This window comes from Colias croceus, chromosome 9 (genome assembly GCF_905220415.1).
Source record: "Colias croceus chromosome 9, ilColCroc2.1".
Classification (NCBI taxonomy): domain Eukaryota; kingdom Metazoa; phylum Arthropoda; class Insecta; order Lepidoptera; family Pieridae; genus Colias; species Colias croceus.
Window position 1 is genome coordinate 9,158,177 of NC_059545.1, and position 26,312 is coordinate 9,184,488.

Below are 26,312 nucleotides of genomic sequence, written 5' to 3' on the forward strand. Positions count from 1 at the left end.
CACACTTTGATAAAGACGTATAATTTTATAGCGGGGTAATAGTAGGTTCTGATGAAGCTTATCATTATGCACCATGTCTGTACATAGCTTGTATATTTTACACATTTTGTATAAGTAGTTAAAAGCAATTTTCGCAGTTGCGAATTTTATTTTCGCAATGCACATTAGATTTGTAATAAAATCCCCAAAATTGCTAATAATATCTATTCTATATTTGAACTAGGCAAACCTTTTTTTAAGTTCTTTCAACTTAAAGTATTCACATGTTCTTTTCTTTTTTCACACACACTCTGTAAAATTAACACATTTAAATTGTGTTATTCATTACTGAATTGAAGCTGTTATACCATAAGAGTCAACTCCGAAACGTTCTTCAATAAATTTATTAAGATTTCTATGAAATCAGTCAGGGAAGGTTCTAGAAAACACTCCCAAAGCCATGTTTCCTTACACATAAGTGTGTCACACGTAGGTTAGTGGGGAACACGATCGTCCTTTGTGAAGCTTTCTCTTGCCTTAAGCGTAAATTTATATAATCTGTGCCATTATTTTAATAAGTATCGGGATACATGACACTGCGAATTCCCGCGCAGAATATTATCTATATATGTATTTTAGTTTGTAACGGATTAGCTTGAAGTCTAGTAATTTTTTAAATGCTTTCAGTCTTTCACTATGTAAGGTTTCGTTTGCAACAAATTTCATAAGTTGCTTGTATTGGCTGGTTGTTTTTATATTAATTGTGCAGGTGAAACCACGTTACAAATATCTAGTTTTTAATAAAGGCTTAATATTATACGCTTCTTTTCAAATTCAGTTTTCTATTAATTTCGTTATATTTTTTTGCCCTAGAATTGATATTATTGTAGGTACATAATATTAGCACTCTCCGAGTCGATGCAAAAACAAATGAACATTATTATACAAACAATCTAGTATAAAATGGACATTCCCAAAGCAAACATAGTATTTACATATCGTTACAAAGTAAATACCGTTATGTAGTTAGTACAATAATAACAGTTGGTGGGCGTAGAACAATTAATAAGTCCGCGAATCGGTTTCAATAACACTATTGTATCGTGTGTGAAACTAGAAATCTAGACGATGTTCCTCCTTTAATTAAATCAGTGAGAAGTTGTTTATTTGAACTATCTGTGGATGTTGTATTTATGTTTGTTATTTGTAGTTGGATTTTATGTACTTTCAGTGGAAATATAGGAGAAAACATAGGAAATATTATATATAAATTGTACTGCTGTGTAAATGAAAAAGGTCTTGTAAATTTGACATGAATCAAAATTCTACATTAGAGAGCAAATCTTATTTATTGATATTCGGTTCATGATTTTCGGTAATTGATTTATTTCTTGAAGACTTTTTTTTTACATGATTGTGATCTCTTTTGTAGCCTCTACAAGACACAGGCATTACTTTTAGGTTAAGACTATTCCCTCTTGCGGTCTGCCTTTTCTGAACCATTGCTGCTTATACAAAATGTTCTACGATATACACAAATCTAATTCCACAGCGGTTTATTTCATTAAGCTCTCCCCCATTCACTACAACCTTCAACACCGTTTCGCTTATCTCGATCTAGCTCCGTTGCTATCTGGACCGTGACCATGCAAATTAATGGGACCCTAAATACGTGGTCCTAATCTCATTTTAATGTATAACTGTGGGTTAATTGTGCTGTTTTTGTGTGATACAATTTGATGAAAGTTGTCGTTGGAATTACTGTTATGGCTTTTCAATATTTCTTTTATTAGTGTTACCTCTTGTATTATTGTCCTAGTCGTGTTTTAGAATAAATAGCTAAATTAAGTACATTCTTCAAAATAGATACCTAATGTTTAGCTCATGGCAATAAATGCAATTTTACTTATAATTTGTTTAGACTCCATTTTCTATGAAGAAGATATTTCGTAATTAAATAGTAGACTCAGATCATTATAATTATTAAATAAAGGTTATTACACACTTTTTGGTAGTAATTACGAATAAATCTATGATAAAAAATACCACCCACTCGGCATAATGTGACATTGACAAGTTACAACTCAAGATATCTCAGCTGTCACACGTCACGTCATAATGCCTACCGCACGGCTGTCGTGTACAATTATGGCGGGAAAATATAAACCGCTTTATTATCTGTGAATGGCCGTGATTATCGCTTTCATTATACAATAAATACGATGTTTATTTGATTGGAATGTTTATTATGCTGTTGATGTGTGGTTTAAATTTTGATTTTGTGTGAAATGTAATTCTTTACAATTTACTTATTAAGACCTTAGTGAGAACGTTTTGAACGAAATTTAGTATGTTTCAGATACAGTGGGGGTGAGGGCCAAATAAAAAAAAATCATCTACATATTTTGCATCTTTATATTAATTACATGATCATCTACAAAAATTAAATTAGGAATACAATATTTAACTTTGAAGATCAAAAATATATTCATGATTATTATTAGACAATATATCTAATTATTTTGAGTGCAACAACAATCTTCGCATTTCTTGAAACCCCCTTTTCCATCTTTACAAACACAAATGCAAGGAGCTCCGCCTGTCTCAATGCAGACACAATTATTATCTTCATTTTTATCACAGGCAACTATGTTACCTTTAGCATCTTCACAAATCAAAACGCAAGATTTTCCTTTAGTATCTATGCATACACATCCCTTCTTGTCACCTTTAAGTTCAGCTTTTGTAACATCTTCAGTAGTACAGCAACAATCGTCACATTTCTTGAAACCCCCTTTTTCATCTTTGCAAACGCAAATGCAAGAAGCTCCACCTGTCCCAATGCAGATACATTTGCTATCTTCATTTTTATCACAAGCAACTATGTTACCTTTAGCATCTTCACAAATCAAAACGCAAGATTTTCCTTTAGTATCTATGCATACACATCCCTTCTTGTCACATTTAAGTTCAGCTTTTGTATCGTCTTCAGTAGTACAGCAACAATCATCACATTTCTTGTAACCCCCTTTTCCATCTTTACAAACACAAATACAGGAAACTCCACATGTCTCAATGCAGATACAATTTTTACCATCTTCCGTTTCACATGCGACTATGTTACCTTTCTCATCTTCACCGATCAAAACGCAAGATTTTCCTTCACTTTGAATACACACACATCCCTTTTTGTCACATATAAGTTCAGCTTTTGTAACATCTTCAGTAGTACAACAACAATCGTCACATTTCTTGAAACCCCCTTTTCCATCTTTGCAAACACAAATACAAGATTTACCATCAGTTGGCAAACAAACGCAGTTTCCTTCATCTGTATCACAACAAATTATATTATTCTCATCATCTTCACAGACAAAAAGCTTATCTTTTCCGTCTGTTTTGAAGCATACGCAAGCTTGCTTATCACATTTCATTTTGGTATCATCAGTACAGGCACAATCATCACATTTGGTTATTCCCTCATCAGTCTTGCACACGCAAATACAGGTTGCTCCATCAGTTTCTACAGAAATACATTTACTTCCAGAACGATCGCATTCATCAGCACATCTTATGATTTTATTATTATCATCGAGGCAAAGATAAACGGTATCTTTTCCATCTGTAGGAATGCAAATGCAACCGAATTTATCACATTTCATGTTGCATAGATTCTTCTTTATTGTCACTTTACAGCAAGGCATTTTGTCTATAGGGTCTATTTACTTTTTACTTTTTAAATTTTCAGGTCACTTATTTCTGAAAAAGGAAAAAAAATGGTTTAAATATATTTCAAATTTTCATATTTTGTGCGATAGAATTTTACCTCTAGAACAGAAAGCATTTAAATGTTAATTAATGAGAAAAATTAAATCCTATATGTATATTTCATCCCAACGGTTTTTCCTTTTTAATATATTCTAGAACGTTACGGGAAAACTATAGTAAATTAATTTTGTCGTTTCAATGAAATCTTCAAAATACCTACACATAATTTTTATTCAGTGAGTCAGCATGCAACTCGTATACCTACTTCTAAACATATAAAATAACTACTTGTATTTTTTAAAACTAACCTTTCCCTGCTTAATTATTAAAAAAAATACAAGACAATCATTATATTTCATCATCATTACATGTATTTAAAACTATGAATCGAAAACGTATTAGTAAAAATTAAAAACACACAAAAAAACAATACTAGATAACAGATTACTCACCACGCTCGAGCTCCCAGTGTGAACGAATGATAATGGCCGATAAGCCGTCACATTTATACCATATTAACTAACAACGTGTGCAAATCGCTTCACTCGGTGCTGTGCCGTGCGCAAGCCCAAGCCGTGCGACAAAATGACGCCATTTTGTTCATTTTGTGGAACTTTCTGGAAACCCAATGTTAATATTTTGCTTCTGTTTTTCTTTTTCTTTAGAGCTAACTATATGAAAGTAAGTATATGAAAAAAAACAAAAAAAAATCAGGAACAGGAGCGGAGCAATGCGGGTGAAACCGCGGGAAACAGCTAGTATTTAAATAAAATGTATCTCTTCCTCGAACTTAGAACTTAAACAATTTGTTTTATTTAGATGACTGAACTCTATATAATTATCCTCATAATAATAATATATGTCGAAACCTAACTAGCTTCTTGATATAGTTCACAAGTTGGTATTTAATTCAAAATGCACAATCTTATTTTTCGTGGGCGAGGTCACTTACCTTGAAATTGAATTTACATATAAGAAAATGGCACGGTTAAATAAATTTACGTTCATTGTTTTAAAATATTTGCTAACAAATTAAAGATTTGATTATAGGTAGGTATAAAAAACGCATTTCATTATTTACATTTAACTTATTAGTATATTTAAAAATTCAACAAAAATCGTTTTTTGATTGTTTAAATTATTTTGCATAAGTCTATTTGTATTTAATCAAAAAAATCATTATCTTATTGATGTTCAATCTCAAATTAACTGCGTAGATGAACGATGCACACGCTCATGGACATCAAGTGCACTCTATACAAATGAATGACAAATATACAACCTTCCACAAATAATAATAAAGAACCTCCTAAGGAATAACTCGGCATTGCGGCTTATATTGACCCTTTACAATATACACATAAAACTGAATTTAACGAGGTATCAGACGCACTAAACATATGTTACAGTAAAAAGAGAAATTAGGCGTTTAGAGAAAGTCCGGAGCGGTTTGCATTTTGCAATTTATTTGCATTCCTAGCAGAGTTGCGCAATCCACTCGCAGATCCGTTTAAGGGGGGTTAGGCGGTCAGCGAAAATTCAGCTATTCGGGCCTGAGGTAAGCGGTGAGGGGGTCCGCGTTTAGTATGGAATCAACGTGCTCGAAACTAAAAATCGTAAGCGCCATTCACATTTTTATCAAAAAGTGAATGAAAATATTTAGTATTTTCAAAATCTAAAACAGTCACGAAATCGACAAGGTAAATACCTATATATTTGTGATTTTATACGAATTATTATCGTAAAATACGGTTGTAATGAGCATTTATATGATATTTTAGAGATAACTTCAGGAATTTTTTTTATCGAGCAAAATTTTTCCAATCGTGTTTTGGAAACAGTCATCCCATCACACATACGTTCTGTAATACATATTAGAAATTCCAGTGCGAAAAAACTTCAATATTTTCAATTATAGCTCATAGAAAACAGTCCATTTTGCCGTGTTCACCTACTAAGGGCCCTTAACTGCCCACGCTTACTTCATAAACGGCTTTGAAGTTAGACATTTTGTTTCTGAATATTCTATTTTACCAGTTTTGACTAGAATAACTTTGGTTTGACCTAAATGCGTTTGCCTTTTAAAATTAATCAGGTGTATAATTGAAATGAGAATAATTTATTTCTGTTCAATTAAGATACGAATAATAAAATTTAATAAGACCGTAGAATAAAGAGTAAAATAAAGCATTTGGGTCCCTATTTCGGTAACTATTTAGTTATCTGTGCTATTGCTTTGTATTTATTTAAAAGCACATCCAGTATATCTAAATATTTCCAACATGTAAATCCGCCTCTAAACCCATTTTCTGTCTAGTTATTTTCACTTTCTCGAAAACTTAAATACAACATGTACCTCCATCGAGTACAATGCACGCTAAAGAGCGGGCACGTGCTATGCATTCATCATTTATCCACGCATGCCATTTACCAATGCATGTTTGTACTGAAATAGTTCAGCATACTTATGCACTCATATACATTGCCAGTGAAAATATACATCTCTATAGTATTAAAATTAAAAAAGCGTGGCTATCCGCCGCCTCTGTGTGTGTGTGCTTAGATCTTTAAAATTAGGCAACAGATTTTGATGGCTTTTTTAATAAATAGAGTGGTTCTGGAGGTTTTATTATATATTTTGTTAAGTTTTCTACAAAGTGGACGAAGCCGAGTGCGGATAGCTACTAAGTAATTGATATAAATAACAGCAGAATAACGGATAGACGTCACCTTCCTATATCTCAGTTACCTGTTAATAACAATGATTTTACAAACAACGACGTAACATAGGAAACACAGCGCTAATATAAACTTTAATTCGCTAACAGTTAGTTGTAATGATACCTTGTAAAAAGCTAACAAGCCTTCCTAGTGGGAGGGTGCAATTATCCAGCTCCTTAGAGTTCTAAATTATGACGTTTCAACCAACGGTATTTCGCGTTCTTTGTAAAATGTCCGAGTACGGTTTTGTACCGTAACACCTTTTTTCAGGTGTAAAATGTATCGACATTACATAGGTAAAATAAGTAAGTAGTGTAGATAAAGGAAATCACATTGAAATTTTTATAGATAATCTGCTATGTACTGAGTTCGCCCTGTGTTTCAAATTTCACCTTTTCACTAAAGACTTTCAACTGCATTCCACGGTACATGTAGTAATGAAATATACATTCGGTAAATCTGCATTATAATATGAAAACAACCATAAGTATTATCGTAATACGTGGATAGAATTTAAAATTCTTACGAGACAACGACATGTTATATAAGTATAGATATTAGATATGATAAAAAGAGACACAAGTTACATGCAATTTATATAACCTTTGACTGTATTAAACCTAGAAAATATTCTATCACTATAAATTATAAAAAGTTTTATTAACCAAGCAATATTGTACTTAGTACTCTAACAGAAAAGTAACAATAGATTCTGTCTATTATAGCTTTACTCTACTAAACAGAAAATACTCTTAAATTTTATATTTAATTAGTTAATTGTAACATAAGAATCTATCTACAAAATACACAAATCTGTAAAGCTATTCTGTACATTACTTCAACAACTTACAACACAAATGCATGTATTGGTATGCAGTGCAGCCTTGTCGAAGCCTTGTCGCCATGTTGTGACGTCACGTAAGGTTGAATTAAACTGATAAGAAATGAACCGTGACGACTGACGAGTGTTATGATAAATAAACATCTGATTGATCAATGATCAATGATTGTAATTTATGACCGTAATATTGAATACATGTGAAAATAATATATTATTATCTGTGTGTTGAATACCTATATGAATCATTTATATTATTTTCTCATAGAGACGGCCCGTGTGTTTAGAGAACATAAAATCCTTTTTGTTTGAATATGTATATTCCTCTTATTGTCGTTACAGGTTGAAGTGTTTTATTCTTTCATTTTGTAAAAGTATTAAAATTATTATTTTTTGTTTCAGATCGTGCGCGTGTGTTACTATTATTTCAAACGTAAGTATATGCATGACTTCTATCAATGAGCAAAATAATTATTAATGTACATAATTCAATTTAAAAAACTCTCAAAAAACACCACGATAATAATAATAAGCCAACGCCACTTAACGCAAAAAATATTAATGAAACTCATAATGAATGTTTACAATATCAGAATTGAAACACATACAAAAAACGATGTACTTTACAAACAAATCTCCAATATCACGTATAATGGAGACAACTACTACCAGTAAAGCTTAAATACCGTCATAACAACATGACGTCACCGTTTTCCCTCCAAATAAAGACGTTGCTATTAATGAGAAGTCACTCCACGTTCCGTGCCCTCCCAATTAATGTAAAAACAATGAACTGGTTGAGGTCACGTCGTGAGGTTAGTCGATGAAAGTAAGATTGGCGTTCCCATCCCGACACTGACTTGGCCCAGTTTGTAATGCTTGAGCTTTCAGTACTGAGAGGTTAATATGCAAATAACGTTTAATACAATTTGTTGCTTAATAAGTATAGTAGATGGAAAGACATAGTCTTAAATGAGAACATAAACTATACAAAGTACCTACAAAGGATAACAGCTAACGAAGAAATCAATAAAAAATATAGTTAAGAAAATGGTTCTGCCAAATGTAAATAATAAGTAATAACAAACACATTCGGATGTGCTTAATCATAGGAGACAGAATAAGCAAAAATACCTCGAAAGAAAACATTATTTTATTACATTCGTACCAAAAATAGGCAATCAAACGATCCAAAAGTGTTGGATTAAAAATCAAATCATAGGACCCTAAAAAGGGTTCTAATCGACACATGATTTACTATGCAAACTAAAGATTAATTAATACATGTAATAAAAAAGGGATTTAAAACTAAACATCAGTATAGGTCGCTATTTTCTCATAAAAGTAGGTACACATAAATCTACTAATTTTCCTCACAAACAAGGCCAAAAAACACATTAGTATGATAAAAATGTTTACGCGTCCTGTACAAGTAACGTTCAACGCAGTATGTAAATTATGGATTAAACCAATTATATGACTTGTATAGAAGCCAATTAGTTTAAAGTATGCTGGAGTTTCCTTTAATTTGATACATTCTTTCGTTTAAAATGATTATGACACGTATAGTACGAATAAATTAAAAACATGTAATGATGTCAATGTATTGAATAGACCGCCAAATTCTGAGGTTTTTGTGAGGTAAGGGCACAGGTCCTACGAGATCCTATAGGATGTCATAGTACCGTAACATTTTCTTCTTAGAACCTTTTGCATGTGAATCTAATATAATTAACACAACCCATAAGCACAATATGTAAATGTTTATAACAGAAATCTGCTGTAGGTAATTGCCAGAACTAGATCAATCCGCTATAAAGTAAAAGAGTCACCAAAATCTGAGGTTACAAACCTTAACAAGAGAACCACCTATTTTTGAAGTTCGTTGAGAAGTATCCAGTCAGAACGTTTTAGAATAACAATTCCAAAACAATTCAATTACCGTCTATTTAAGGTTTCATCTTGGCGCTGTTTTACATTATGCAAACACTCGTAGGTGTTAGATCTAGTTATGCAAACTGATTCATATTCATGAATATATTAGTCTGGTTTAGTTTTTACGGGACACGAGTCGACAGGTGATCTATGATTTAATTATCTAATGCTATTTAATAAGGAAAATATATTAATTAATGTTTTTCTTTCAAATGTACACGGACTGCCTCCGGAATCACAGACACAATAGAAAATCTATTGTGTCGTGGACCGATCGGGCCGCTCGGGGCTCAAATGCCTAGGGAATATTCAATACACGTCAATAATTTTTATATACCTTCTAAAAGAGGCGTCTCATTTTGGTTTTACTTTTGAAGTTTCATCAGACCACTATTACATGTATTGATTAGTTTTTATTTATGCAAATTATCCAGGGTGGAAATCTCCCCGTCAAAAAAATTCAAATCATAATAATGCATCAGAGAGCACATAATATACTTTATAAATAAGTGTCTAAGCGTAAAACGACGAATTATATAATTTTTCACCACGGAGAAAATTGTACAAATATAAGTGTAAAAACATACAGGAAAGATGATATAAATGTCACATAACACGACACACGGTAACTATATACTTGTGTAATTAAACATGCGTAACCACTCTCTCCCATAGTCTTATTACGACTAGTGTATGCCCTCGACGTTACATGATTTTTAAGTTTTCCTCGATACATAATAAAGTTTAGACTTAAAATTACTTTAAGGAGGAATATTCATAATTGAATCAGTCACATAGATCACTTTTAAATATCGTAACTTACAAATTTTAATTTCTAATCGTATTAGAATATCTACTATCTAGGTATCTACCTAATAGCCCAGATCCCAGATTAGTAAACACAATTATGGCAATATCAAAATTGTTTACGTACTTGATTTGCCTCGTCTTGTTACAATAATTAATCTATAGAGAGAAAAAGAAAGGCAATGTTTTAATCAAATGTGTATTTACCTATATAAATTACGAAAAAGTGAACCAAAATAATATTATGTGGGTATACTTACTAGCAATAATCACAATCTATTATGAATCTCCATGACCTTACACAGCATAATAAGTAATAACATCTAAAGATAAATTTAATTGAAAATCAAGAGAAAGTGACTCCCAAGAATGATCATGTTTTTGCACTGGGATAGCTTTTACTGCGATCATTTACTTTCTACATTCATTACATTTGTTCATGTACTAGTTTCAACACGTGGCTTCGCTTGCGTAATATCCGAAAGAAGTCTTTTTGCTAACAGAGGCTATATATGTATATTCTACCTACCTATTTATGCCAAATTGGTACCTATGTATATTTGATCAGCCGTTTCGAAGATTGTTTGGAGATTTTATTTTCTGTTAAGATTTTTTAATCGCACAAATTTTAGAGAGAGCTTTTACATTTTTCTGAATTTTTGTAATTATTATCGCAATTTTCTTAATTTTCAATCAAGAACCCGTAAGAAAATTATGAAAAAATATGAATGAATTCGAAAAAATCGCTCTCAAATGCTGCGATTTAATAAAATGATATTATTTTTTTTATACATTATAATATAAATTGGAAGTCATACGTATCAATTACTTATTACACCATCGATACATAAAAAATCCGAACAGTATTGGATAGTGAAAGTGATCGCGTTGCAAGCTTCGGACCGGTTGTTACGTAGCCGTGTGACAATAGTGCTGCGTACACACGGAGCTAAATCACAAAATTAACTTGAAAAACTGCTTGATTTTAAATTGAACACTTTAAAACGTAAATAGGTAAAAAACTCAAACAAATGTATTGATTCAACAGCCTTTTAAACTTTTTAAAATACCGTATTTATTGAGAATAAAGATAATTTTACTAAGTTAATTTCGAAATTTCAATTTTGGACCATATTATAAAACGTTTTAGTATTAAAAACCAAATATAAGTACCCACTTTCACTTTAACAATTAGCTTCAAGGATGGAAATATCTAAGAAAATCTCATACATAAATGAAGTTTTGTTTAGTTATAAAAATAATAATATTGGATAGATAAATAAGGGCGTAGGGATGTGACGACCCCATCGCCCACGGTTGGAATATCTGTTGTCTACGTGACAACAGATATTCCACCCGTGCAATCAGTCAACCCGCAGGACACCTTGTGGCGGGGTGTCGGGGAGTAGCGACCCCGCGGGAACCGAGCGCTCCCGGGGGAGGCCCCTGTCTTCATCTCCGGCTTGCCTTCACCGGCCGGTTGGAGTGAATCCTGACGAGGACAGGACCCCCACCTCTGGCTTGCCTTAACCGGCCGGCCAGAGTGGAGTCGCGAGAGCTTTTAGCTCGAAGGGTGGATGCGAAGCGTAAGTGGCGAGTGGGCACGTGATGCTGGACCCTCAGGGAGCGCGTGATCGTCGTTTAAAGTCCAGGGACGCCTCTCCACCCTTAGCTGCTCACAATATGTTGCCCCCTTGTCGCACTATTGCAGCGACTTATTTCGGGGGCCCATACAGTGAGAGGGCGAGTCACCACCTGCCAACATATTTTTTACTTTCTTTGAGTAGAAAGGCAGGTGCCATAGTTTCCAATAGTCCCCAAATACCGGCCCATTTAACATCCCATTCCATAGCCCAGTTTATTTTGCTTTCCATATCTCGAAATAGTCCTACATCGGCCGCGGACTGCCTAGGGCTGTATCTCTATAGTGCAGTCATGGGCAGGCTGCGACTGGTGTCCCACAACACAGTAAAGTTCTCTAAAGGGCCTCTGCGTGTTGGATACGTGTCCCCACGTAAGCCTTCCAAAGGACCGGGTATCTTCCTTATGATGGTACCCGAGTATTATGGATTGGATAGATAAATAATACATAATATTATTTACGGGCTCTGTGCGGCCACACCAGAACAAAAACTGCAATTCTCGATATCCAACAATCTTAAAGTGCGGGGACACTGTTAAATATTTCTTAAATAAATATTTCTCTTAGTTAATAATACATAATATTATTTACGGGCTCTGTGTGGCATGTGTGTGGCCACACCAGAACAAAAACTGCAATTCTCGATATCCAACAATCTTAAAGTGCGGGGACACTGTTAAATATTTCTGAGGGCTGCATTCTCTTGACTAAATATAATTTGAAATATTTAAATACATTATATTTTATCGCCATATTAATCTAATCAAATATTTAAAATATGTAATTTTGAATCGTAAGATAGAGCAGGTAATAAATTTTTGATTGAACATTTTTGTCTCTGATTATTATTAAATGATCAAATTAATCATTATAATTATACACTTTCATTTAATTACAAACAATTTAGCGACACATTTACTTTTAATCAACACCAAAAAATAAGTTATAATGAAGAGACTTTTAAAAACACATCAATATCAAGGACAAAAACCAAACACATACACAGACAGACATGCAAACCATTGAACGTATTTTGACGTAACAAATAACGAGGCACAATACGTGTTTCAATACGACAGCTCGAATGATGCGTGTAATTTGTCTGTTTGTATTTGCGTAACCTCTAAGCTTTTGGAATAGAAACTTGACGTTGGTTATTGCTTAATTATGTTGTAGTTTATATTTGTAAATACTTTGAAGATTTACTGGTCTAGATATATATACTGGGCGATAAAATTGAAGCCAAAATGGCCTGCCAATCCTCTCCGCCCACACACACAGACAATCAAATAAATGACATATGCCTAAAGAACGCACACAAGCATATAAGACTTGTCCTGAATTTAACCTTGCAATGTTTCCAAAAACGTCGGAAGGTTCTGTATTCGTATTTTTTACGCCATAAACATTATGTGAACTGCACGAGTTAACATCAAAACGAACCGAATCGAGTTTATATCAATAAACTAGCTGGGCCCCGCGGTTTCACCCGGTTTCACCCGCTCCTATTGGTTTTAGCGTGATGATATTATGTATATAGCCTATAAGCCTTCCTCGACAAATGGGCTATCTAACACCGAAGGAATTTTTCAAATCGGACCAGTAGTTCCTGAGATTAGCGCGTTTAAACAAACAAACTCTTCAGCTTTATAATATTAGTATAGATTCTGTAGATTATTTGAAATCCCAAGATCACTGTAACCTTTAAACGTATTTAGAGCTAAATCTCTCATCCAGGATATAGTTAATTGGCAGAATATCGTTTGTTATTTTAGCATTAAATTCTCAAAATCGAACTATCGATTTTAACTAAAACTTCCTTGAACGAATCGATTAATCATATTTGACACAGTAACCGCGTCTTAAATTTCATAGTAATCGATATTTAAAAATAAATTCTATTCACGACTATGTAAATTATTGATTCTGTGAATCTTAGTTTTGTTTTTATTTCTGTAAAAACGATTACATAAAAAGCAAACCATTAGCTTACTTATGCTATGATATGCTCAACAGGCACTTGTTAATTACATAATTATTATTGATGTAAGTATTTTTCTCTCTGCACTACACTATTATATTAATCATATTTCCCTGCCTTTGTCTGTACTTTTATTAAATGCTAATAATATGTACTTTTTTTTTATTTTACAAAGATATTCTTCACAGAAGTTAAATTTTTTTGAAATATCTCACAACTGGCGCTTGAGTTACCTATGTCAAGTGGGAGACGTCCTTCATATCTTATGAGACCTTCTGAGAAACACATGGGTTCAGTATATAGTATTAAAAAAAATAATTACTTGATTATTTATATTGTTTGTTTGATTTAATTCTTGGGTCGAAATTATTATGCACAAGTGATACCTAACTGCGTTAAAAACAACCGACTTCAAACTTGCACTTGCAACATTTACAAATACAGACAAAAATGCTCATAAAATAAAAACTACTGAGCCTATCCGAATAAAATTTTTATGGGACCAATTCGACACCATCCCACATCGAACAAAAAAAGAATCACGTAAATCGGTTCAGATACCTCGGAATAATCGGTGTACATACATAAAAAAAAACATACCGGCCGAATTGATAACCTCCTCCTTTTTTTTGAAGTCTGTTAAAAATTGCAAAAAATATACTTATATTTTCTTATTCATTGTGCATTTCTACTGTTCATGTTCTTTTATAATACTTCTATTTTTCATATCTATAAAAAGGTTATTTACATACGTATACTTTTATTAGGTACTTGAGTTTTATTTTTAGATTATGACTGCTTAGTGAAAGCTTCTAGAAGCTATAAAGCTCGCAGATGTAATTTTACGTACCTTTGTGTACCATTTAATGAAATATTGTTGTACATATCATTAACAAATCATAATAAACGTGTTTACCATCGCACTACGTATTAAACATATTTATCCTTATTTATCCTCCAGATAACCCTTGCAAACAAAGTTCAGCTTTTAAAAAGGTGCAAAAAATCCATACTTGAGTTAATTAATTTTTTGCTGTCGGTACGTTGTTAAAAGACATTCATAGTTGTGTTCATAACGAAGCTAAAATATCTTCATATTACGCTTTACTGCGAACTTTAACACTTGTTTTAAAGATAATTGTATGAATTAAAATAGCGCAAATATAATGTGCTAATAAGTTGTTTAACTAGTTTTCATATTGTGAAAATTAAAAAGTTTTTTTCGGTTTCAAGGTAGAAAGCTGGGAGTTTTCAATTCGAGGTTATTTGTTATTTGTTAATTTTACAGACTTGTAATTTAATAATTCTTACATTATATGTATTATGTATGTACAAGAACATGTTTGTTCAAGATTCTTACGAATTACAGCACATGTAACCTACCCTTTATTACCTTACTAGCTTACCGCCTGCGGCTTCGCCTGCTTTGTCTAAAACCTTATAAATTATATACTAAAACCTTCCTCTTGAATCACTCTATCTGTTAAACAAGACCGCATCAAAATCCGTTGCGTAGTTTTAAAGATTTAAGCATACAAAGGGACATAGGGACACAGAAAGCGACTTTGTTTTATGTAGTGATGATGATCAGCAAAATGTATAGATATATGAATCAACCTATGCTTATTGATCAAAACAGATTAGCTGCACTAAACTTTAACACCATTTTTATATACCTAAATATATATAAAATAGGCAATAGGTACCATTAGTTTGTCCGTTATTCGAACCAACGTCAAGGAAAACGCTAATTGGAAAAGAGGCAATCAGTTGAAACCCCGCTAAATATAAACTGATCTACCTTCACACCTCGTATATCAAACGGAATGACCCCAAAGGTTTATCTTACGTTTCCGTATAACGTTTAGCGAATTTAAAATGGACAGTTGGAGAATTCTGTGACAAGATGGATTTATTTTAACCGTCTGCGAAAGAAGGTTTGTCGAGTGTTTATGTATGTGTATTTGGCACGTCCTACAGCTCAAACCGCTGGACAGATTTTGACTTATGATATTTTGTCGTTGTAAGCAACAGTTTTTCATCAAAATTGTACTTAGTAGTGACAGCTAGGCTACATAAATTAGCAGTCGGGATTTTACGTTTGTGATTGAGTTTCTTTCTCTGCTCTTTCACTTATGTTTTTACTTTATTAAAAGTCTACGTTTCAGTCTACTTCTCCGTCTTTACCGAATTTCGAATGGGTTTATTTTTATTAGGGTTTATTTCGAGGTCAAGAATGTTATGTTTAGTAATTAGAGCGCAATTCTGCAGCATCTTTACTCTTGTTTTATTTTCATTTTTTTCATAAAAAAGATTGGGAACTTAAAGGCCGGTTGCAGAGTTTCACCGACCATTAGTGCGTACGTCAGTCGCGCTTATCATAATATGTATGGAAATTCATAAAACCTTTCATATCTAGACCGACCATACGCACGCGAATTTCCATACAAATGACAAGCGCGACTGACGTACGCACTGATGGTCGGTGAAGCTCTACAACCGGCCAAATGCTCACACGCGTAATAGCATGCAACTAATCTATTTTGGCATAATTACAGTCTTATCAGTGAATGGAAGTTTGCAACGAAACTTTGTAATAAAACAATGCTAATATAAAAGCAATATTACTTTATATCAAACAACATAGCTATCTATATTATTATCTTATAATAAACTAGCTGTGCCGGGCGGTTTCACCCGCGTGGCTCAGCTTGTCTATATTACTTGTGGATAATGTAGTTTTCGAATGGTGAAAGAATTTTAAAAATCGGTCCAGTAGTTTATGAGCCTATTCATTACAAACAAATAAACAAAGTTTTCCTCTTTATAATACTAGTGTAGAAAACACCAATGATTCTCAACTATCAATCTATCGCGCACTTTTTCTATTAGCACAAATAGATAACATCTAATGTTAAAGATCATTTAGTTTGTTTGTTCGAGTATTGATCGTCTGTCATCACTGACAGAGACTAGCTTTCACTTTGACTAGTCGTCTCCTGCGACTTCGTTTGATTTTTTCATATATATTTAGAAAGCAGATAAAAGTGAATTTTGTATATCGTCTGCTTACTGGTAAAAAATAATAAATGCAGTTTTTGACATTTCGAGTAAATGGCTTTTTAAAGTTTAGGTTTTAATTTGTTCTACTTACAACTCATTATTTCAAAAAAATTTAATGCAGAATGTTGCACTAACTACCCTTATTTTAATATTTACTCTTACATAGTATTTGTATTGATTAGAAACCTTTTAAAATTTAACTTAGATAGAAAGGGTGCAGCATTTAACATGTTTTACCTGTATTTAAGAAACATGTTGTATTTTCTGAATTATTTGTTATCAGAAGCTCACTTTAGTTTTTAATAACAGTGTATTGTATTTGACACCAATCACTTTACAGGAAATAAGTTTATAGATTAAATTGTCCAAAATAATGATATTTGTAATACATTTAACTTATTTTACCTGTAGAAATTTAGGGTATGTCACTTACTTGATACTCTAAACTTGATACAAAAGAGATTTATAAAATAAGGTAAGTGCTAAATGAAAAAGTTTAATGAAATGAAACGATTTTTAATTTATAATCAATTTTAATAATAATTGATTGTGACTAATAGTCACGCTTCGAAGATTGCCTAATCTATATTAGGCAATCTTTTTTCAATTGTGGCTCCATGACAGGGAAGGACTCTGAGATTTTTCACAATGTTCAAATCAACTTCTTTATAGTCTTATTGGGAGGTTCATGTTTACCTCTCTTGTCTAAATCGTTGTACACCCCAATATCATTCCGCTTTCGAATAGCATCATTCACTACAGTTGGAGAAATAGCTAGCGTGTAGCAAAATACTGTAGCTTTCGACATACTTGCTTTTTCTCTCCGTTATGAAAAAAAAAAGCACCGTTTTGTGTATTGACGCTGTTTTTTTTGGTCCACGTATAGCAAGAACTCTTCGGAGTATCTATTTCCACATTACCTAGAATGAAATTCTTTTTCTCGGTATAATTTAAGTTCCAGCAGTGACGAAATAATTTATTTCATTCTTCTTGAGATACAACACTACATTTATAAATCATTTATCACAGTCAATCTCTTTTGGTAGATATTTTAGCAAATCTTTCTTTTTTTTGTAGAATAAGCTCTTAAACCATCAGCTCTTCTATTCTTTGCGACATTTATCTTCCAGTTTCCGGGTTCCGGTTTCATCCAACGTTTCCTTTTTCGAGTAGCATTGCATACGTATTCCAATAAGAGCCCCCAAATAGATGTACATCAAGTTGTAACTTGATGTGCATCAAATGTTGGCAGCATCTGTGCAATCATAAGATCGCCGGCTTTAGGTTGAACTACTTCATAATTTCCATAGAATTCCACATTTTCCAAATTCTCATCGTTGTTATTAGCCCACTGTTCACCGAATAAAATCATCTGTACCTACAACATTAATAAAATAGGTAAAAAAACAGTGAAAAGTAAATCGCGCGCTTGAATTTGAAACTTTGTATGTAACTACTTACATGAATTTTAGTTAAGCTATATACATACTAAAATAACAAGTAAACATTATTTATCATAGACACTAATCTTCTTCCTCGAGATTCCATATTCATCACAACAAACAGTTACACGTTAGTTAGTTATATCAATTTTCTTCACACAACACGTTGAGTAGGCGCGCGCGCAATGTGACAACCACAGTGACAACTGCGGAGTTACTCTCTCATTCGTTACACGTAAAAAAGCATAAATGACATTTATTTCGTTTTTGTTGTAAGTAGAAGTAAGAGAAAAATTTAAATATTTAACTAGTTAAATGGAATAAATGCGTTTATGATATTTTCTCCGAATAATTTTTAGTATTCCACTTCTTCAATAATAAAATGTAAAAAGCAATAAACGTATTTATTGTTGTTTGACTGTATAAATTGAAACAGATTTAAGTTATAAGGTTATTTAATATATTGTACTGGTATACTTTTTTAGAAAACTAGTTATTTATCACTTTTTCAATCTCGTTATCTCGGCAGCCATTGGGTATTGCATTTATTCGGTTTTACTAGTAGATAGAGCATGAAAAATTACATTTATCTGTATCTTTAACTCGATTTCGCAAAAAATTGCATTTATCACGTTTTTGCAGTAAGCCGACGATATATTGATAACACTAATCTGATAAATGTGTGATTGATAATTAATTATTATTTTTCTGGTCACCGCAATAAGTGTGGCGACTGGCGATATATTTATAAGATGGACACAGTTTGATCAAATAACACGTTAATTTTAAAATCTCAAGAATTTGTAACTCTATACATAGGTATTTATACTGGTCGTAAAATATTGTTCAAATAAACCAAACTACCGCATTTCCTCTGAACCTGTTAATTTAATTATACTAAGTCTTCCTTTATTTGTATATTTAAACACCGGATTCCTTTATTAAAATAACTGTGCGTCGGATTTTGAATAACAATCTTGTGTCGGTTTGTTTTTATGTTTTTTTCCTAAGATTCTAAAGCGAAAATAGACTCGACATAAAGTGTAACCACAGATTACTAAATGGTTATACTTTTGAAGTGAAACTTCTTTAGGCGCGTTGAGAGTAAAATTTCAAGGTCGCATCATAGCAATACCGTCACGTCATGGAGTAAGGCGACGATTTTTATATTTTGCCGAAAAAGTTTTATTTCTGACACGTGTGCTCGATAAACACGCTTTTTTTATTTGATTTTACAAATTTATAAAGCTCACTGAAACCGATGAAAAATATCAAATTATCATACTTACTCAACTACGTAAATTATAATAGACCGGGAGATATTGACACGAAATTTCGAGTCATTTGTAACAGGATGGCGGTTCTACAGGGGTCTTAGTACGCAATGACAAAAAGAAAAACGATGGTGTGAACGCTGCAGCTGGCACCGGCGGCTTAGTCGCGTGGGCGTTAGTCGAACTCTTCGGAAAAATAGCGAAAGTCAAACGATTTGTAACACAAAAATTTTAGAATTTACCGATAGCCCATAAAATAGAAGTAGGCGGAAGTGTCGCATTAGGTTTAGCATTAGGTTTAGGTATATCTGTGTCAAGAGAGAATATATATTTTGTGTACATTTCTATTTTCTTTAATAGGTAACAGTTAGAGAACCTATGCCTTATAATTGCATAACATATTACTTACATAGGTACAAGCTTGTGTAAAATTAAACATAATAAAGATTAAATCTTTTTAACGTAGGCGCCATATAACAGAGGTTCACTAACACAGCTTACAAGTAAGACTCATACTTTTAACCGAGTTTTAATAAAGGAGGTTATCCAACATTATTTTTACTTTTTAGGAAAATCAACATTTATTAATTTGAAACAAAATCTGAAATATAACGGACAAACCCGACAAAGTGGTGTATGGTCATAATAAATGGATAAATTCTTTCATTTTCCTATCTGGAGTTTTTTAGATAGTTCAAAAAAAATATCGAAATCATATGAACACACGGAATGTATGTATGTCGCAGTTAAATGGTTAAAGCCACGGTTTTATTTAAAGCCTAATTAACCACCCGCATATTCAGCCATATCGTTTAATATAACAAACGGTGCGTCAGTAGTTGTAACAATTTTTTTAACTGCGGTATCGCTTAAGAAAATACAATTAGACGGCGTCATTACAACATCTAAACCATTGTTCTATCCATCCACAACCGTACAAACTTCTAAAAAAGTTAACCTTATTAAAACCTCCGTTAAGCTCATCCTGGGAACGTTTATTCTCAAGTTTATCAGCGATCTCTCAGCGCCATCACGATTCTACGCGCAGATCAGCACACGTCGTCTAAACGACACTACTATGATGATCTCATTGCGTTTTTGCACGATCCGCTGCGCACGCGCATGTTGACAAACGACTTATCTACCCTGAAACAAACAAGCTGAAATAAGCTCTATAGCAAAGAACATAAGGTTCACATTTCATTGGCGGTAACGTTGATGACAAAAATATAGTTGGAACACCGTAAGCGCCATATTGTGTCGAAGTCAATTAAACGTAAAGTTTTGAATGAAAAGGTAATTTTTTTGCTGCTTGATCAAGTCTTAGATACATTTATTAAAACCTGTTAGAGTAAGAATAACGCGAAAGCGGTTTTTAAGGAAAACTTTGGGCACGGTTTCTTACTTTAATTGCGATGTTTTATTCAAAGATAAAGAATATATTTATTATCTAAATTTTTGTATCCCTTGACCTTGTAACTTGATACTAAATAAGACATGTTTTGGTAGAGAGGCTTTTTTATCGTTTGTTTATTGTACTTATTTTAGGAAAATTTTGCAATACTTAGTTCTCTTAGCAATGTGTTATAGATTGTTTATCAACTTATAAGACTCCAATACAACATTTTTATATCGTAAACCCACAACAAAAACACCGATTCCGTAACTTGCAATTACAAAGTGTCAACCAGCATAACAGGTACGGGATGACCGTATCAGCGGCGAGCTGTCACACGGAGAGGGGTCCACGTAAATGGTCAACGTATCGACCTATCGACAGTGTCATCTTTCTTTGTTAGCTATTGCTTGGTGGTGGTGTGAGTTGGGGGAAGTAGCGATATTTGGATCAAGCTGTCCGTCATATAAAGGTACGTTATGTGGACGTGACTTGGTTGATTCAAAACAGGTGCTGTTTTTTCTCGGATCGAGTTGCTTCGCGCAATTACTCTTGCCTTTTTTCTATAATTTCAGATTCATCTATAGGTATAATTTAATAAAAATATAAATTTAATTATTAACATGTAAGTACCAAAAAAAAAACATTCTTCTATTACCAACATAATTATGTTATACACCTACCTAGTACCTACGTATAATTGAAGAAAGTTTTACCTATGCTTAAAATATTTAATTTTATAATCGCTTATTCTTACACTTTGCACCACCCACAAACACTAGAAACCGCCTTTATAGGATCTGCCTCATTAAAATAATATTCCATGTTTTGATATCAGTGGTTTAATCACAAATTCACTGGAAATAATTTAAATTACAACGCAATTCTGGTGATACGAGCTTTTACAAGCGGTTCGTTTAACATTCAATGTTATTTACATTTATAAACCAAACAGAATATAAACAAATGTGTAATAAAATGGAATATTTAGATAACATTTAAACGAATGACCATAATTTTACAACTCCCGCATTGTTAATATTGAATGGCAATTATTAGTGCTTATTATTATTTCCTATTAATAAATTAGCTTTCCTTAGATTTTGTCTCATAATATTCTTGTAGCTACAAATGTTTGTAATACGAATTTGTTTATAAGTGGTTTATAAGGATATGTTAGGATTTGGCTGTTTTTAGTAAGGTTACGTTCTAATATTTTTTTTAATAAAAAGTATTTCTTTTTGTTCCAGGTTTTTGAGCACATCACCAGCCTTCGAACACCTGACAGGTAAGCTTTTAGCAAAATCGAAATATTGGGTATATGAGTCTTGAGTAATATTTCTCATCTATAGTAATCAGATAATAGTAGGAGTCCGGCGCGATAGACTAGTCTTATACAAATCAAGAGAGTCACGTAGAAATTTAAAAACGAGGAGATATTCGTAATTCATAATTTGGGTGTAGCAAAACTTTGTACAAATGTCAAACTCATGATTTATAGTGCTTCTAAGGAATTCCGAAATACATAGATACCTAGGTACATACTTATATAAATATATCCTAACACTTCAATAGTGATGTGGACAGGTGTGTCACAGGAAACGTCTACATGACGCGAGAAACGGATGGCGTCTGGCTGTCTAGTGTCTGTCCACGATTTAGTACTGGGGAAATTGCTTGCTCGTAGCATTATAAATTTTGCTATGTATGTTAATTATAAATATGTATTGTAGGTCCATGCAACTTTGATCTTAAGAGGAATATTTTCCCCGCTTTTGTCGCATTTTACATTTGCCCCGCTCCTTTTGGTCGTATATTTTCTATTCGAACCATTCCTGAGATTACGAACAATTAACTTGGTTTACTATTCATGAAACATTTATCAAAAAGTAATTCCAAAAATTCGTATAGTTATATTATATTATTTCACTATCAAACGTCTTCCACAAAACAAACTTCAAGCGAACAGAATCTAAGTGAACAATGATCGTATTTATCTGGCTGCAGCCGTATCTAGGCATCTACTTATCTAGGTCATATCTTTAGGCTGTTTAGAACTAGTATATAGACCCACTTCGAATGGGGTATGTTTAGCGTATAATGGTTGGAAATCTAACGGCATTCGAATAACTTGTTTTATTTCATTTCAAGTTAAATCTTACTATAATATTGTTAAACTGCAATACTTTGTTTGTTTGTCTTTCACGTAGAAACCGCGTGATTTTATGTTATGATTTTTTATCCGAAAACTGTATTATATAGAGATAATACATATATAGATGAATTGAGCAATGGTTAAGTTGTTGAGGTCTGTGAATTTGATCAAAAGGTCGTGGGTTCAAGACTGCGTTAAGTGCAAATTAGATTTTTTTTTTCTGCACGTCATCCATGATCTCTAATACAATTTATGAACGAAATCGTCGTTGTTCAATAATCCGACATGCTTTACCAAAAATATTGATGACAATAACAATTGCTAACCTAAACAGTTTGATTTTATAAAAGGGTACCTTAGCCAAAAGTCCAAACCCTTGTGCTAATTTTTTAAAGCTTTCTGAAACTACTTTAATGATATTTCAAAATTATATACAATAACAAATGTAAAATATCTTTAAAATAGATGATTTATCATCTATGAATTATTCTAAACTCTCAATAACTCCAAAGAGTTCCCACAATATAAATTAACTAATGAAAACAAAACAAAAATAAAGCACAAGATTATGAATCGAGAAAACATCTTCATTAAAATTTAATTGAATCATCATCAAAATAGACGACGCATCGATAATTATATCGAACAAAGCACAACACTATAGAATAAGGCTTTAGTGATGCGCCGACAAACAAAAGATCGATATCGAGAGCGCGGGTGGTTTTCTTAAAAATAAATTGTCTGTAATTGAAACGTCAGTCAGGAAGGCATTTCTTTTAAGCTAGGATGATGTTGTTGATTTATTATTATGTATGGTAATTATGCTGTATATTATAATGTTATGTTAATAATTAATATAACTTATACACGTAGGTACATTTTAATTATTTTAGAAATTAGACTGCGTGATTTTAATTTTAATCAGTTTGAATTTGCCTTTGTAGATCACGCGAGGTTTTCACGAAAACATAATTTTGTTGGGTAATTAGTAAAATAAAATTAAAATATTAATAATAACGATACACTTAAATCATTAAACATACATTAGTTACAAGCTATCAAACGATTAAATAACGTTATAAATGGTTCCAAGAATGTATTGGTCAATAAGTTTGTATGCAAAACTGACCGGTAATAAATAAAATAGTAAATAGTAACAGATACTATGCATCTATATTTTACAGGAATGTATCGACCGTTCTCACGCGGGCGGCCTTGCATTTGTCGTGTGGAACATAGCATGAGAAAATAAATAAAATCAGCGGAAATAGTCGCTACTTTTCTTTGACATGATTATAATATCAAAAGTCCACGAAGGTGAGCTAATTAGGTACATACCCTTGGTCAAATGCCCCTTTTTAGATTTTTGCTCAAGTCTAAAACCTGCCCAAATAGTATTATTAATAAATCTCTATTCCTTCACGTCTCTGTGTTTTTCACGTTTTTCTTTATAATATTTGCACTGTATTCAAACGTTTTGAGTCTTAACTTTGCATAAATAATTGCAAAGTGTACCAATCAACAAATATCAATCAAATATTGTTTATTTGCAATTTGCATTCAGAAATAAATTGTACACAAATACCAGTTAATTGAATACATTCAATCAACATTCAATTTATATCAATATTAGAAGCAATTACTGGTAATTAAATAATAATGAATTGGTTAAATCGCTTTAGGCTATGCCTTGACCCTGCGGACAGTTATTTGTACTACCGGGTTCTCATTGGGTAGCTTTATTGATTGCATCGAATTATATTAATTTCATGTACGTATTGTAAACTGCTGTGTCTCGTTTGATGAAATTTTCGACATAAGTAGATGATATTAAAAAAATATATATTTTGTGTATTTTTAACGGTATTAAATTTGATAAACTGAACTTTAAATGGATAAGTTTCTTTTTCTTCTTCAAAAACTATTTAACTATATACCCAGTTAAATAACAGGAATCTTTGAAAATTGTGTCCGCTTATAAATAGTTGCGAAAGCTTATAAAGGTGATTATTTGAATGTCTGTTACCCAATCACGCAAAAACGGTTCAATGATTAGGTTTGTAACATTCAGAACAAATAGTTGATATTGTATTGTCATTATATTTGATATTAAAATAAGTATCTACCTATAATAACCAGATAAAATATGCATTTTATAATAACTTTAACAACCTTGATTCGTTTGAAAAATATTCGATATTGAGATGATTGAGCAAGTATTAGAGAACGTTAAAATTATGTACAGACTATTGGTTTATATCAGATAACAATTGGCCTTCTTTAAAACACTTGTAAGAAAACTTTATCCCGCGATATCGCTTGCGTGTGTGCGTGAACTGCACTAGTATTCCATATTTATATAACAAATTATCTGTGCCCCGCGGTTTTACCCGCATTGCTCTGCTCCTGTTGGTTTTAGCGTGATGATGTATGCACTATAGCCGATAGCCTTCCTCAATATATGGGCTATCTAGCACTGAAATAATTTTTCAAATCGGACCAATAGTTCCTGAGATTAGCGCGTTCAAACAATCAAACAAACAAACTCTTCAGCTTGATAATATTATAGTATAGATTTTGATTGTCGCGACAAAAGTAGACATTATCCTTCCACTTACCTACCTACTTCTATTAGATAATCTGAATAATAAAATTCATTTCAAACTGTTCACTCATTAAAACGTGATACATAATAATAAATAAACTAACAAAAGTGGTTTTCGCAATTAAAACATCTAAATTTACTGTATTATATTTAAGCTTTTAAGTGCCCTAGGTTTCAATTATTGGTATCTATTATTGGAAAAGTTTGTATTGGTCAATTCAATTGATCGTGTTATGTTTGTCAATCAACACTAAATCTTTAATTAGCGTACATAAATAATGAATGATTTGCATAGTAGAAGCATTTGCATGCATTAAAAATAAGGCCTTTCACTTACGATCGATTTTAATGAAAGAATACAGGATTTTGTAATACCAAGTTCTTTTAGCATGCAAGTATAGACATGATAAATACATATATCGAAATCAAATCGATACCTATGTCTCGATTTCCTTTGTATATAAACGTCAAGAATGGAATGGTTTTCAATTTATAATTTGATTCTAAATTCGATTCAATAGAATAATTAGTAAGTAATAGAAAAGATGTTAACAACAATTATTGTATGTTTAAAGCCAGATTAGCTCATTTTCATCGAATACACTTACAACAAAAGCCGCGACGAAAAATCGCGCGACTTAAAAGTCATGGACAATAATATGTCGCACTTGTATAATTCATTTGCATACTTTGCATGTTATCAACA

The 26,312-nt window shown here is 32.4% G+C and overlaps 2 protein-coding genes across 2 annotated transcripts in view; one reads left to right on the top strand and one right to left on the bottom strand.

The window, feature by feature from the left end:
* Nucleotides 1-2,426: 2,426 nt before the first annotated feature.
* LOC123694156 (laminin-like protein epi-1) lies at nucleotides 2,427-4,318 on the bottom strand. The gene is made up of 2 exons (XM_045639486.1): nucleotides 4,200-4,318; nucleotides 2,427-3,738 (listed from the first exon to the last, which is right to left on the bottom strand). Exon 2 carries the CDS (start codon nucleotides 3,681-3,683, stop codon nucleotides 2,493-2,495), a length of 1,191 nt encoding a protein of 396 aa, XP_045495442.1. The 5' UTR covers nucleotides 3,684-3,738; nucleotides 4,200-4,318; the 3' UTR covers nucleotides 2,427-2,492.
* A 3,388-nt stretch (nucleotides 4,319-7,706) lies between these two features.
* LOC123694157 overlaps nucleotides 7,707-26,312 on the top strand; it is a 59,535-nt gene continuing 40,929 nt past the window's right edge. Inside the window, exons 1-2 of the mRNA XM_045639487.1 lie at nucleotides 7,707-7,739; nucleotides 22,097-22,134. The gene's annotated coding sequence lies outside the window, so the exon portion shown is untranslated. The remainder of the gene's footprint in view (nucleotides 7,740-22,096; nucleotides 22,135-26,312) is intronic.